General features: G+C 50.1%; 1 protein-coding gene across 1 annotated transcript in view; it reads right to left on the bottom strand.

Annotated features, from left to right (window-relative positions):
* Positions 1-5,237: 5,237 nt before the first annotated feature.
* LOC120042738 (exocyst complex component 4-like) overlaps positions 5,238-15,736 on the bottom strand; it is a gene marked incomplete at its 3' end in the record, with an annotated part of 44,767 nt that continues 34,268 nt past the window's right edge. The window contains exons 5-6 of the mRNA XM_038987536.1: positions 14,493-14,602; positions 5,238-5,484 (exon numbers count right to left, since the gene is read on the bottom strand). Coding sequence (XP_038843464.1) covers positions 5,238-5,484; positions 14,493-14,602 — 357 coding nt within the window. The remainder of the gene's footprint in view (positions 5,485-14,492; positions 14,603-15,736) is intronic.

The following is a 15,736-nucleotide window of genomic DNA, read 5'->3' as shown; positions in this document are numbered from 1 at the left end:
TGAGGAGAGGGAGAACAGAGGAGAGGGAGGAGAGGGAGAACAGAGGAGGCTGTTGAGAGGGAGAACAGAAGAGACTGAGGAGAGGGAGAAGAGAGGAGGCTGAGGAGGAGGGAGAACAGAGGAGACTGGAGGAGAGGGAGAAACGAAGAGGACTGAGGAGAGGGAGAACAGAGGAGACTGAGTAGAGGGAGAACAGAGGAGGCTGAGGAGATGGAGACAGAGGAGGCTGAGGACAGCTGAGGAGGAGAGGAGAAGAGAGGCTGAGGAGAGGGAGAACAGAGGAGGCTGAGGAGATGGAGAACAGAGGAGATGGAGAACAGAGGAGGCTGAGGAGAGGGTGAACAGAGGAGACTGAGGAGATGGAGAACAGAGGAGGCTGTTGAGAGGGAGAACAGAAGAGACTGAGGAGAGGGAGAACAGAGGAGGCTGAGGAGATGGAGAACAGAGGAGCCTGTTGAGAGGGAGAACAGAAGAGACTGAGGAGAGGGAGAACAGAGGAGGCTGAGGAGATGGAGAACAGAGGAGGCTGAGGAGATGGAGAACAGAGGAGACTGAGGAGAGGGAGAACAGAGGAGACTGAGGAGAGGGAGAACAGAGGAGGCTGTTGAGAGGGAGAACAGAAGAGACTGAGGAGAGGGAGAAGAGAGGAGGCTGAGGAGAGGGAGAACAGAGGAGACTGAGGAGAGGGAGAACAGAAGAGACTGAGGAGAGGGAGAACAGAGGAGACTGAGGAGAGGGAGAACAGAGGAGGCTGAGGAGATGGAGAACAGAGGAGGCTGAGGACACTGAGGAGAGGGAGAAGAGAGGCTGAGGAGAGGGAGAACAGAGGAGGCTGAGGAGATGGAGAACAGAGGAGATGGAGAACAGAGGAGACTGAGGAGATGGAGAACAGAGGAGACTGAGGAGATGGAGAACAGAGGAGACTGAGGAGATGGAGAACAGAGGAGCTGAGGAGAGGGAGAACAGAGGAGGCTGAGGAGAGGGAGAACAGAGGAGCTGATGAGAGGGAGAACAGAGGAGGCTGTTGAGAGGGAGATCAGAGGAGGCTGAGGAGAGGGAGAAGAGAGGAGGCTGAGGAGAGGGAGAAGAGAGGAGGCTGAGGAGAGGGAGAACAGAGGAGGCTGTTGAGAGGGAGAAGAGAGGAGACTGAGGAGAGGGAGAAGAGAGGCTGGGGAACTGGAGAATAGAGGAGACTGAGGAGATGGAGAACAGAGGAGGCTGATGAGAGGGAGAACAGAGGAGGCTGAGGAGAGGGAGAACAGAGGAGGCTGAGGAGAGGGAGAACAGAGGAGGCTGAGGAGAGGGAGAACAGAGGAGGCTGAGGAGAGGGAGAAGAGAGGAGGCTGAGGAGAGGGAGAAGAGAGGAGGCTGAGGAGAGGGAGAAGAGAGGAGGCTGAGGAGAGGGAGAAGAGAGGAGGCTGAGGAGAGGGAGAAGAGAGGAGGCTGAGGAGAGGGAGAACAGAGGAGGCTGTTGAGAGGGAGAACAGAGGAGGCTGAGGAGAGGGAGAACAGAGGAGGCTGAGGAGAGGGAGAACAGAGGAGGCTGAGGAGAGGGAGAAGAGGCTGGGGAGATGGAGAACAGAGGAGACTGAGGAGATGGAGAACAGAGGAGGCTGAGGAGAGGGAGAACAGAGGAGGCTGAGGAGAGGGAGAACAGAGGAGGCTGAGGAGAGGGAGAACAGAGGAGGCTGAGGAGAGGGAGAACAGAGGAGGCTGTTGAGAGGGAGATCAGAGGAGGCTGAGGAGAGGGAGAAGAGAGGAGGCTGAGGAGAGGGAGAACAGAGGAGGCTGAGGAGAGGGAGAACAGAGGAGGCTGTTGAGAGGGAGAACAGAAGAGACTGAGGAGAGGGAGAAGAGAGGAGGCTGAGGAGAGGGAGAACAGAGGAGACTGAGGAGAGGGAGAACAGAAGAGACTGAGGAGAGGGAGAACAGAGGAGACTGAGGAGAGGGAGAACAGAGGAGGCTGAGGAGATGGAGAACAGAGGAGGCTGAGGACACTGAGGAGAGGGAGAAGAGAGGCTGAGGAGAGGGAGAACAGAGGAGGCTGAGGAGATGGAGAACAGAGGAGATGGAGAACAGAGGAGACTGAGGAGATGGAGAACAGAGGAGACTGAGGAGATGGAGAACAGAGGAGGCTGAGGAGAGGGAGAACAGAGGAGGCTGAGGAGAGGGAGAACAGAGGAGGCTGAGGAGAGGGAGAACAGAGGAGGCTGAGGAGAGGGAGAACAGAGGAGGCTGTTGAGAGGGAGATCAGAGGAGGCTGAGGAGAGGGAGAAGAGAGGAGGCTGAGGAGAGGGAGAAGAGAGGAGGCTGTTGAGAGGGAGAAGAGAGGAGACTGAGGAGAGGGAGAAGAGAGGCTGGGGAGATGGAGAATAGAGGAGACTGAGGAGATGGAGAACAGAGGAGGCTGAGGAGATGGAGAACAGAGGAGGCTGAGGAGAGGGAGAACAGAGGAGGCTGAGGAGAGGGAGAACAGAGGAGGCTGAGGAGAGGGAGAACAGAGGAGGCTGAGGAGAGGGAGAAGAGAGGAGGCTGAGGAGAGGGAGAAGAGAGGAGGCTGAGGAGAGGGAGAAGAGAGGAGGCTGAGGAGAGGGAGAGAAGGAGGCTGAGGAGAGGAGAATGGAGAGGAGGCTGAGGAGAGGGAGAACAGAGGAGGCTGTTGAGAGGGAGAACAGAGGAGGCTGAGGAGAGGGAGAACAGAGGAGGCTGAGGAGAGGGAGAACAGAGGAGACTGAGGAGAGGGAGAAGAGAGGCTGGGGAGATGGAGAACAGAGGAGACTGAGGAGATGGAGAACAGAGGAGGCTGAGGAGAGGGAGAACAGAGGAGGCTGAGGAGAGGGAGAACAGAGGAGGCTGAGGAGAGGGAGAACAGAGGAGGCTGTTGAGAGGGAGATCAGAGGAGGCTGAGGAGAGGGAGAAGAGAGGAGGCTGAGGAGAGGGAGAACAGAGGAGGCTGAGGAGAGGGAGAACAGAGGAGGCTGTTGAGAGGGAGAACAGAGGAAGCTGTTGAGAGGGAGAACAGAGGAGGCTGAGGAGAGGGTGAACAGAGGAGGCTGAGGAGAGGGTGAACAGAGGAGGCTGAGGAGAGGGTGAACAGAGGAGGCTGAGGAGAGGGTGAACAGAGGAGGCTGAGGAGAGGGTGAACAGAAGAGGCTGAGGAGAGGGAGAACAGAGGAGGCTGAGGAGAGGGTGAACAGAGGAGGCTGAGGAGAGGGAGAAGAGAGGAGGCTGAGGAGAGGGAGAAGAGAGGAGGCTGAGGAGAGGGAGAAGAGAGGAGGCTGAGGAGAGGGCGAACAGAGGAGGCTGAGGAGAGGGAGAACAGATGAGGCTGAGGAGAGGGTGTGCTTAACGGTTTGCTTTATTAGGGTTTCCACAATGAGATGCGGAGAGAGAGGGAAGTGAGGATAGAGACTAATCAACAACAAAAAATTCTAGCAGTTCACTCTCTCCCAAAACACCCGTCGTACTCACTCTGTCTAAAGCTAAAGATCTAGGATAGAAAAGCCCAGGATTCAAGTGAAACTTCTCTTCTTCTTACTTGATGGTTTGTTTGCTTATTAGTGATGGAGACACAGACAAATACAGTACCTCACCTCAGAGACATACAGTACCTCACCTCCACTGTTCCTACCTCACCTCAGACACATACAGTACCTCACCTCCACTGTTACTACCTCACCTCAGACACATACAGTACCTCTCCTCCCCTGTTCCTACCTCACCTCAGACACATACAGTACCTCTCCTCCCCTGTTCCTACCTCACCTCAGACACATACAGTACCTCACCTCCCCTGTTCCTACCTCACCTCAGACACATACAGTACCTCACCTCCCCTGTTCCTACCTCACCTCAGACACATACAGTACCTCACCTCCACTGTTCCTACCTCACCTCAGACACATACAGTACCTCTCCTCCCCTGTTCCTACCTCACCTCAGACACATACAGTACCTCACCTCCACTGTTCCTACCTCACCTCAGACACATACAGTACCTCTCCTCCACTGTTCCTACCTCACCTCAGACACATACAGTACCTCTCCTCCACTGTTCCTACCTCACCTCAGACACACAGTACCTCACCTCTCCTGTTCCTACCTCACCTCAGACACATACAGTACCTCACCTCCCCTGTTCCTACCTCACCTCAGACACATACAGTACCTCTCCTCCACTGTTCCTACCTCACCTCAGACACATACAGTACCTCTCCTCCACTGTTCCTACCTCACCTCAGACACATACAGTACCTCACCTCCCCTGTTCCTACCTCACCTCAGACACATACAGTACCTCTCCTCCACTGTTCCTACCTCACCTCAGACACATACAGTACCTCACCTCCACTGTTCCTACCTCACCTCAGACACATACAGTACCTCTCCTCCACTGTTCCTACCTCACCTCAGACACATACAGTACCTCTCCTCCACTGTTCCTACCTCACCTCAGACACATACAGTACCTCACCTCCATTGTTCCTACCTCACCTCAGAGACATACAGTACCTCTCCTCCACTGTTCCTACCTCACCTCAGACACATACAGTACCTCACCTCCCCTGTTCCTACCTCACCTCAGACACATACAGTACCTCTCCTCCACTGTTCTTACCTCTCCTCCACTGTTCCTACCTCACCTTAGCCAGTGAGTTGGACAAAACTATACACCCAAAGGCCCTGTTTGAAAACCCACAATATATCCTTCCTTCCCTCCTTGAAGAAATCACAAATTCCACATGATTGGATGGGTAAAAATCTAGGGTTTCACTTCATAGCTCTTACCTATCCAGTCATGTGAGATTAGTGGTCACTTCAAGGAAGGAAAGATGCATTTCATTTTCACATTTTCAAACAGAGCCAATGTCCCCAAACCCCGTCCCCTTATCATTTCTTCTGCTCCACCTACACCTTTTCTCACTGAATAACCAAACCCATTTCCCCCCCTCCCTCTTTCCTCACCTGAGCTGTCACTCTGTGGCCAGGCTCTCCTCTCTGGTAGGCATGGTCTGCTATCCCAGCATCCACCCCTACACCTCCACCCCTACCTGCATCCCGTCTTCCCTCCACCCCCATCCCTACCTCCCTCCCTACCTGCATCCCGCCTTCCCTCCACCCCCATCCCTACCTCCATCCCTACCTCCACCCCTACCTGCATCCCGTCTTCCCTCCCCCTCCACCCCTACCTGCACCCCTCCATCCCACCTTCCAGCCTTCCCTCCAGCCCTCCCTACCTGGGCTGGCTCTCTGTGGCTAGGTTCTCTCCTCTCTGGTAGGCGTGATCAGCTATCTGGGTAGTGGATCTCTTCAGTATCTGCTTCAGCTCAGGCTCCAGGCGCTCCATGATGGCCTTGATAGCCTCCGGGATCTTCTTGAGCTTGGCCAGGCCTTTGATGAGGACGCCCATGAACTCTTGGGTGTTCTCCTCCGGGTGCACGTCAGGGTCCTCGCGGGCCTCGTGGTGCGCCTGAAGCTCACGCACTGAAAGAGGGAGTGACACGGAGTGAGAGAGAAGTAGAGATGGATAGATAGAAAACATGGGAAGTGACGGAGGGAGAGAGAGATACTAGAGCTACAGGATGTGGTACTATTTGAAAGCCATCATACTCATGAAACATGAAAGAATGAGTTGTTATAGTTGTAACCAACATCATCCTAGTCCCTACTGTCATCTCTTTCCTCTCAATGCTATACAGTCGTGGCCACAAGTTTTGAGAATGACACAAATATAAATGTTCAAAGTCTGCTGCCTCAGTTTGTATGATGGCAATTTGCATATACTCCAGAATGTTATGAAGAGTGATCAGATGAATTGCAAAGTCCCTCTTTGCCATGCAAATGAACTGAATCCCAAAAAAACATTTCCACTGCATTTCAGCCCTGCCACAAAAGGACCAGCTGACATCATGTCAGTGATTCTCTCGTTAACACAGGTGTGAGTGTTGACGAGGACAAGGCTGGAGATCACCCTGTCATGCTTATTGAGTTCGAATAACAGACTGGAGAGGGCCTCCCGGGTGGCGCAGTGGTCTAGGGCACTGCATCGCAGCGCTAGCTGTGCCACCAGAGACTCTGGGTTCGCGCCCAGGCTCTGTCACAGCCGGCCGCGACCGGGAGGTCCGTGGGGCGACGCACAATTGGCCTAGTGTCGTCCGGGTTAGGGAGGGTTTGGCCGGTAGGGATATCCTTGTCTCATCGCGCACCAGCGACTCCTGTGGCGGGCCGGGCGCAGTGCACGCACGGTGTTTCCTCCGACACATTGGTGCGGCTGGCTTCCGGGTTGGATGCGCGCTGTGTTAAGAAGCAGTGCGGCTTGGTTGGGTTGTGTTTCGGAGGACGCATGGCTTTCGACCTTCGTCTCTCCCGAGCCCGTACGGGAGTTGTAGCGATGAGACAAGATAGTAACTACTAACAATTGGATACAACGAAATTGGGGAGAAAAAGGGGGTAAAAATTCAAAAATAAAAATAATAACAGACTGGAAGCTTCAAAAGGAGGGTGGTGCTTGGAATCATTGTTCTTCCTCTGTCAACCATGGTTACCTGCAAGGAAACACGTGCCGTCATCATTGCTTTGCACAAAAAGGGCTTCACAGGCAAGGATATTGCTGCCAGTAAGGTTGCACCTAAATCAACCATTTATCGGATCATCAAGAACTTCAAGGAGAGCAGTTCAATTGTTGTGAAGAAGGCTTCAGGGCCGCCAAGAAAGTCCAGCAAGCGCCAGGACCGTCTCCTAAAGTTGATTCAGCTGCGGGATCGGGGCACCACCAGTACAGAGCTTGCTCAGGAACACAGTGAGGCGAATACTTTTGGAGGATGGCCTGGGGTTAAGAAGGGCAGCAAAGAAGCCACTTCTCTCCAGGAAAAACATCAGGGACAGACTGATATTCTGCAAAGGGTACAGGGATTGGACTGCTGAGGACTGGGGTAAAGTCATTTTCTCTGATGGATCCCCTTTCCGATTGTTTGGGACATCCGGAAAAAAGCTTGTCCGGAGAAGACAAGGTGAGCGCTACCATCAGTCCTGTGTCATGCCAACAGTAAAGCATCCTGAGAACATTCATGTGTGGGGTTGCTTCTCAGCCAAGGGAGTGAGCTCGCTCACAATTTTGCCTAAGACCACAGCCATGAATAAAGAATGGTACCAACACATCCTCCGAGAGCAACTTCTCCCAACCATCCAGGAACAGTTTGGTGACGAACAATGCCTTTTCCAGCATGATGGAGCACCTTGCCATCAGGCAAAAGTGATAACTAAGTGGCTCGGGGAACAAAACATCGATATTTTGGGTCCATGGCCAGGAAACTCCCCAGACCTTAATCCCATTGAGAACCTGTGGTTAATCCTCAAGAGGCAGGTGGACAAACACAAATTCTGACAAACTTCAAGCATTGATTATGCAAGAATGGGCTGCCATTAGTCAGGATGTGGCCCAGAAGTTAATTGACAGCATGCCAGGGCGGATTGCAGAGGTCTTGAAAAAGAACTTAATGTAATTGTAAATAAAAGCCTTTGACACTTGTCAAATGCTTGTAATTATACTTCAGTATTCCATAGTAACATCTGACAAAAATATCTAAAGACACTGAAGCAGCAAACTTTGTGGAAATTAATATTTGTGTAATTCTCAAAACTTTTGTCCACGACTGTACAGTAGTATTATCATCACCATAACAACCCCGTACATCTCACCACTCACTACTAGGCTTTCAGCTCTTCCTCGTCATCACAAACTTGTGAGTGTTTGGATCAAATGAAAACATTCCCACAACACTTCTTCACCTTTACCTCCCTGTTCAGCACCTCAACCCCCCCCCCCCCTCCCTCCCTCCCTCCCTCCCTCCGACCTCGCTGTATTAGCTTGCTAAATTGAGAGTAACAGCAGGGCTACATTCTAATTCCAGTCTGATGATACAGCCTCCGTTTTCCCTTCAAAGCGTTGTAAGTGGGGTACGTTAAGAGAGTTAATGTTTATGTGACGTTAATAGACTTTATTTCTCCTGCCAGCGACTGTAGTTTTTTCACGTCATAATCACTACAATTACCAGCTACTAAATGATGTGTGCTGAGGCCATTAGACGAAGCAGCGTTGTCGACAAAAGCTGGAGAGTTATGCTGTCGTCATCGCGGCACATGGCACTTAGCACGCGGCGGCGGCTAATTGCTTGCGTTTTGCTGTAATAATGCAAGAGGAAAGTGCAGTTAGCGCAGGGAAATGACTTAATAATGCAAGAGGAAAGTGCAGTTAGCGCAGGGAAATGACTTAATAATGCAAGAGGAAAGTGCAGTTAGCGCAGGGAAATGACTTAGGCCCTGGGTGTGAAATAAGCGGCTTCTCTCTCTCTCTACCTGAGTTAGTCAACTGACTCCATCAACAAACAGCAGCAATTATAGGGGAGAGAGTCATCAGTGGGATGGTAGGCTCAGAGGAGGAGAGAGGGGGTTGGTAGAGGGAAGATTGGCAGAAGGACAGGGGTATGGGGAGGGGTTAGGGGTTTCTAAGGCTGGCTTTGCGACTGTATTGGGGGTGTGGCTGGCAAAAGGATAGAGGTTAGTGGGGCGAAGAAGAGTGGGGGTCGGGTAATGGCATAGGGACAGAGGTTAGCGGGGCGAAGAAGAGTGGGGGTCTGGTAATGGCATAGGGACAGAGGTTAGCGGGGCGAGGAAGAGTGGGGGTCTGGTAATTGGCATAAGGACAGAGGTTAGTGGTGTGAGGGTCTGGTAATGGCATAAGGACAGAGGTTAGTGTGGAGAGGAAGAGTGGGGGTCTGGTAATGGTATAGGGACAGAGGTTAGTGGGGAGAGGAAGAGTGGGGGTCTGGTAATGGCATAGGGACAGAGGTTAGCGGGGCGAGGAAGAGTGGGGGTCTGGTAATGGCATAGGGACAGAGGTTAGCGGGGCAAAGAAGAGTGGGGGTCTGGTAATTGGCATAGGGACAGAGGTTAGTGGGGTGAGGAAGAGTGGGGGTCTAGTAACGGCATAGGGACAGAGGTTAGTGGGGAGAGGAAGAGTGGGGGTCTGGTAATGGTATAGGGACAGAGGTTAGTGGGGAGAGGAAGAGTGGCATAGGGACAGAAGAGTGGGGGTCTGGTAATTGGCATAAGGACAGAGGTTAGTGGTGTGAGGGTCTGGTAATGGCATAAGGACAGAGGTTAGTGTGGAGAGGAAGAGTGGGGGTCTGGTAATGGTATAGGGACAGAGGTTAGTGGGGAGAGGAAGAGTGGGGGTCTGGTAATGGCATAGGGACAGAGGTTAGTGGGGAGAGGAAGAGTGGGGGTGTGGTAATGGCATAGGGACAGAGGTTAGCGGGGCGAGGAAGAGTGGGGGTCTGGTAATGGCATAGGGACAGAGGTTAGCGGGGCAAAGAAGAGTGGGGGTCTGGTAATTGGCATAGGGACAGAGGTTAGTGGGGTGAGGAAGAGTGGGGGTCTGGTAACGGCATAGGGACAGAGGTTAGTGGGGAGAGGAAGAGTGGGGGTCTGGTAATGGTATAGGGACAGTGGTTAGTGGGGAGAGGAAGAGTGGGGGTCTGGTAATGGCATAGGGACAGAGGTTAGTGGGGTGAGGAAGAGTGGGGGTCTGGTAACGGCATAGGGACAGAGGTTAGTGGGGAGAGGAAGAGTGGGGGTCTGGTAATGGTATAGGGACAGAGGTTAGTGGGGAGAGGAAGAGTGGCATAGGGACAGAAGAGTGGGGGTCTGGTAATTGGCATAGGGACAGAGGTTAGTGGGGTGAGGGTCTGGTAATGGCATGGTAATGGCATAAGGACAGAGGTTAGTGGGGAGAGGAAGAGTGGGGGTCTGGTAATGGTATAGGGACAGAGGTTAGTGGGGAGAGGAAGAGTGGGGGTCTGGTAATGGGATAAGGACAGAGGTTAGTGGGGAGAGGAAAAGTGGGGTCTGGTAATGGCATAGGGACAGAGGTTAGTGGGGCGAGGAAGAGTGGGGTCTGGTAATGGCATAGGGACAGAGGTTAGTGGGGCGAGGAAGAGTGGGGGTCTGGTAATGGCATAGGGACAGAGGTTAGTGGGGCGAGGAAGAGTGGGGGTCTGGTAATGGCATAGGGACAGAGGTTAGTGGGGCGAGGAAGAGTGGGGGTCTGGTAATGGCATAGGGACAGAGGTTAGAGGGGCGAGGAAGAGTGGGGGTCTGGTAATGGCATAGGGACAGAGGTTAGAGGGGCGAGGAAGAGTGGGGGTCTGGTAATGGCATAGGGACAGAGGTATGGAGGAGGGGCTATGGAGCTGTAACAGACACAGTACACCTGCAGCTAGAAGTAGGGTGGCTAACTGACCAGGTACCGGGGCACACCTGACCTGACAGGGAAGGAGGGTTTAGGATTGCATTCAAACAAACGTGTTAGGATGGGTTGAGTGGGTGGGTGGGTGGGTAGGGCCTGGGAGAAAGTTGCAGAGAGAGAGAGAAATTACCTAGATCTCAATCAAAAATAACTAGACCAGAGAGAAGCTTTTCTTTTTACCTTTATTTAACTAGGCAAGTCAGTTAACAACACATTCTTATTTACAATGACAGCCTAGGAACAGTGGGTTAACTGCCTTGTTCAGGGGCAGAACAACAGATTTTTACCTTGTCAGCCTGATCTTGCAACCTTTCGGTTACTGGTCCAACGCTGTAACCACTAGGCTACCTGCCGCCTTGGGCATCTTAATCATCTTGTTTGTGATTTTGCAGCCCCACAACCAGGGAATGTTATCAACAAACTATAACAAACCCCACAACCAGGGAATGTTATCAACACACTATAACAAACTCCACAGCCAGGGAATGTTATCAACACACTATAACAAACTCCACAACCAGGGAATGTTATCAACACACTATAACAAACCCCACAACCAGGGAATGTTATCAACACACTATAACAAACCCCACAACCAGGGAATGCTATCAACACACTATAACAAACCCCACAACCAGGGAATGTCATCAACACACTATAACAAACTCCACAGCCAGGGAATGTTATCAACACACTATAACAAACCCCACAACCAGGGAATGTCATCAACACACTATAACAAACTCCACAACCAGGGAATGTTATCAACACACTATAACAAACTCCACAACCAGGGAATGTTATCAACACACTATAACAAACTCCACAACCAGGGAATGTCATCAACACACTATAACAAACTCCACAGCCAGGGAATGTTATCAACACACTATAACAAACCCCACAACCAGGGAATGTCATCAACACACTATAACAAACTCCACAACCAGGGAATGTTATCAACACACTATAACAAACTCCACAACCAGGGAATGTTATCAACACACTATAACAAACTCCACAACCAGGGAATGTTATCAAACTCCACAGCCAGGGAATGTTATCAACACACTATAACAAACTCCACAGCCAGGGAATGTTATCAACACACTATAACAAACCCCACAACCAGGGAATGTTATCAAACTCCACAACCAGGGAATGTTATCAACACACTATAACAAACTCCACAACCAGGGAATGTTATCAACACACTATAACAAACTCCACACCCAGGGAATGTTATCAACACACTATAACAAACCCCACAACCAGGGAATGTTATCAACACACTATAACAAACCCCACAACCAGGGAATGTTATCAAACTCCACAACCAGGGAATGTTATCAACACACTATAACAAACTCCACACCCAGGGAATGTTATCAACACACTATAACAAACTCCACAGCCAGGGAATGTTATCAACACACTATAACAAACCCCACAACCAGGGAATGTTATCAAACTCCACAACCAGGGAATGTCATCAACACACTATAACAAACTCCACACCCAGGGAATGTTATCAACACACTATAACAAACCCCACAACCAGGGAATGTTATCAACACACTATAACAAACTCCACAACCAGGGAATGTTCTCAACACACTATAACAAACCCACAACCAGGGAATGTTATCAACACACTATAACAAACTCCACAGCCAGGGAATGTTATCAACACACTATAACAAACTCCACAACCAGGGAATGTTATCAACACACTATAACAAACTCCACAACCAGGGAATGTTATCAACACAATATAACAAACCCCACAACCAGGGAATGCTATCAACACACTATAACAAACTCCACAACCAGGGAATGTTATCAACACACTATAACAAACCCCACAACCAGGGAATGTTATCAACACACTATAACAAACTCCACAACCAGGGAATGTTATCAACACACTATAACAAACTCCACAACCAGGGAATGTTATCAACACACTATAACAAACTCCACAACCAGGGAATGTCATCAACACACTATAACAAACTCCACAACCAGGGAATGTTATCAACACACTATAACAAACTCCACAACCAGGGAATGTTATCAACACACTATAACAAACCCCACAACCAGGGAATGTTATCAAACTCCACAACCAGGGAATGTTATCAACACACTATAACAAACTCCACAACCAGGGAATGTTATCAACACACTATAACAAACTCCACAACCAGGGAATGTTATCAACACACTATAACAAACCCCACAACCAGGGAATGTTATCAACACACTATAACAAACCCCACAACCAGGGAATGTTATCAACACACTATAACAAACTCCACAACCAGGGAATGTTATCAACACACTATAACAAACTCCACAACCAGGGAATGTTATCAAACTCCACAGCCAGGGAATGTTATCAACACACTATAACAAACTCCACAACCAGGGAATGTTATCAACACACTATAACAAACTCCACAACCAGGGAATGTAATCAACACACTATAACAAACTCCACAACCAGGGAATGTTATCAAACTCCACAACCAGGGAATGTTATCAACACACTATAACAAACTCCACAACCAGGGAATGTTATCAAACTCCACAGCCAGGGAATGTTATCAACACACTATAACAAACTCCACAACCAGGGAATGTTATCAACACACTATAACAAACTCCACAACCAGGGAATGTCATCAACACACTATAACAAACTCCCCTGTAGACGCTGTATTACCAGAGGTAACTGTTCCTCTGTGGCTTATGAGCATAATGAATGTTATCCACCCCACTGTGCTGACAGGAATACATGGTGACTAATGGGAGATATGGAGGGGTGGCAGCTGATTATGATGTTATGAAAACGTATGAACGAGTATGATAATGCCCTAATAATGATGTGATGCATGTACTGGTATGATAATGCCCTAATAACGCTGTGACGTATGCACCAGTATGGACTGATAATGCTGTGATATATGCAAGAGTATGATAATACCCCGATAATGCCGTGATGCACGTACTAGTATGATAATGCCCTGATAATGCTGTGATGCACATACTAGTATGATAAGGCCCTGATAATGCTGAGGTGCACGTACTAGTTTGATAATGCCCTAATAATGTTGTGATGTATGCACTAGTATGATAATGCTCTAATGCTGTGATGTATGCACTAGTATGATAATGCTCTAATGTTGTGATGTATGTACTATTATGATAATGGACTAATAATGTTGTGATGTAAGTACTATTATGATAATGGCCTAGTAATGCTGGGATGCATGCACTGATAATTCTGTGATGTATGTACTAGCATGATAATGCAGCGATGTATGTACTATTATGATAATGCCCTAATGCTGTGATGTACGTACTATTATGATAATGGTCTAATAATGCTGTGATGGACAGTATGTACTATTATGATAATAGCCTAATAATCCCGTGATGTATGTACTGTGCTGCAAGGGGGAGGAAATACGAGGCATAGATGGAAGCAGGGAGAAGGTGTGTGTGTGTCAGCGTCCCTTCCTCTCTCTGTCCCCGTCCCTTCCTCTCGCTGTCCCCGTCCCTTCCTCTCGCTGTCCCCGTCCCTTCCTCTCGCTGTCCCCGTCCCTTCCTCTCGCTGTCCCCGTCCCTTCCTCTCGCTGTCCCCGTCCCTTCCTCTCGCTGTCCCCGTCCCTTCCTCTCTCTGTCCCCGTCCCTTCCTCTCTCTGTCCCCGTCCCTTCCTCTCTCTGTCCCCGTCCCTTCCTCTCGCTGTCCCCGTCCCTTCCTCTCGCTGTCCCCGTCCCTTCCTCTCTCTGTCCCCGTCCCTTCCTCTCGCTGTCCCCGTCCCTTCCTCTCTCTGTCCCCGTCCCTTCCTCTCTCTGTCCCCGTCCCTTCCTCTCTCTGTCCCCGTCCCTTCCTCTCTCTGTCCCCGTCCCTTCCTCTCTCTGTCCCCGTCCCTTCCTCTCTCTGTCCCCGTCTCTTCCTCGTCTCCCACCCCCTCCATGACCCCCCTCTTCCTCTCTCATCCAGTAGTATTCCTAAAGCCATTCTACTGGTGGTAATGAAGTAAGGCCAGCACAATCAATTGCACCAAAACATTCCTTTATTAGGTTGGTATAGTGTGCATACCCTCATTTAGTACTGCTGTATTCAGCCAAGCAGCCGTGCATAATGGATGTGTGTTGGACTACCAAGGCTACTTACTGCTGGTGGTCCCTGGGGTGCTGAACTGGGAGGAGTCCATCAGCTTGCGAGGGGTGGACAGGCTGCTGACATCCAGCTGGGGCAGAGGGGACGTGTCTTTGGTTGTAGAGCTGGGGAGAGTTGAAAAGAGCATCATCAGTCACCGTCATCATCATCATCCTCGTTACAAATTCAATAAATCAAAAAAAAAATGCATTTATTTTCAATGACTTCTCACTAAACTGAAAAGTAAAAGCTACTTATTTCAAAATGTTAAATTAAAATCACTTCCTGAATTGTCTGGCTTCAATTTAAACTGAGCCCAACCCTGCTACCCACAACGACTATATTCACCTGAGAGACAATCAGAACTTTATAATGAACCTGTTAACAACCTGGATGAACAGAGTCAGCCATGTACCTACCTCCACACAGTGTTAAGTGGAGCCCTGACCTGTACCTCCACACAGTGTTGAGTGTAGCCCTTTACCTCCACACAGTGTTAAGTGGAGCCCTGACCTGTACCTCCACACAGTGTTGAGTGGAGCCCTGACCTGTACCTCCACACAGTGTTGAGTGGAGCCCTTTACCTCCACACAGTGTTGAGTGGAGCCCTGACCTGTACCTCCACACAGTGTTGAGTGGAGCCCTGACCTGTACCTCCACACAGTGTTGAGTGGAGCCCTGACCTGTACCTCCACACAGTGTTGAGTGGAGCCCTGACCTGTACCTCCACACAGTGTTGAGTGGAGCCCTGCTTAGTGAGTGTTGAGTGGAGGTGGGTTGTTCTTACCAAACCTCCATTATACAGGAGCTTTAACCTGTCACTCTAAGACCCCAACTAATACATCACTCTACAGTACGTCACAGCACAGACACCACACTGCTGTACACACAACAAATCACACACACAGAGAAAAAGACACCAATCACACACACGCCAATAAAGATACTACACACACACACACACACCTAGCATGAATTAACAACCATCAAAACAACAGGCTTCATTGCTGGAGAGGTGGGTGACCTGCATCAGCCTAATGTGTTGTGATGCTGCATCTTGGTTTAGAATCAGCATGCAGGTGGCAGCCGTCGCTCCACACAGCATTCTAACATGTCCCAAATGGCACCTGCATAGTGCACTACACAGTGTATTACCTTTTAAAGTAGTGCACTAAGTAGGGAATAGGGTGCCATTTGGGACACCCCAATGGTGTTGGTATGATAATCCTCCCGATGCTAATGTGGGTTATGACGCGGTC

Source organism: Salvelinus namaycush, unplaced genomic scaffold, assembly GCF_016432855.1.
Source record: "Salvelinus namaycush isolate Seneca unplaced genomic scaffold, SaNama_1.0 Scaffold763, whole genome shotgun sequence".
NCBI classification, from domain to species: domain Eukaryota; kingdom Metazoa; phylum Chordata; class Actinopteri; order Salmoniformes; family Salmonidae; genus Salvelinus; species Salvelinus namaycush.
Note: the sequence above shows the minus strand (reverse complement) of the source record. Positions and strands in the feature narration are given on the sequence as shown.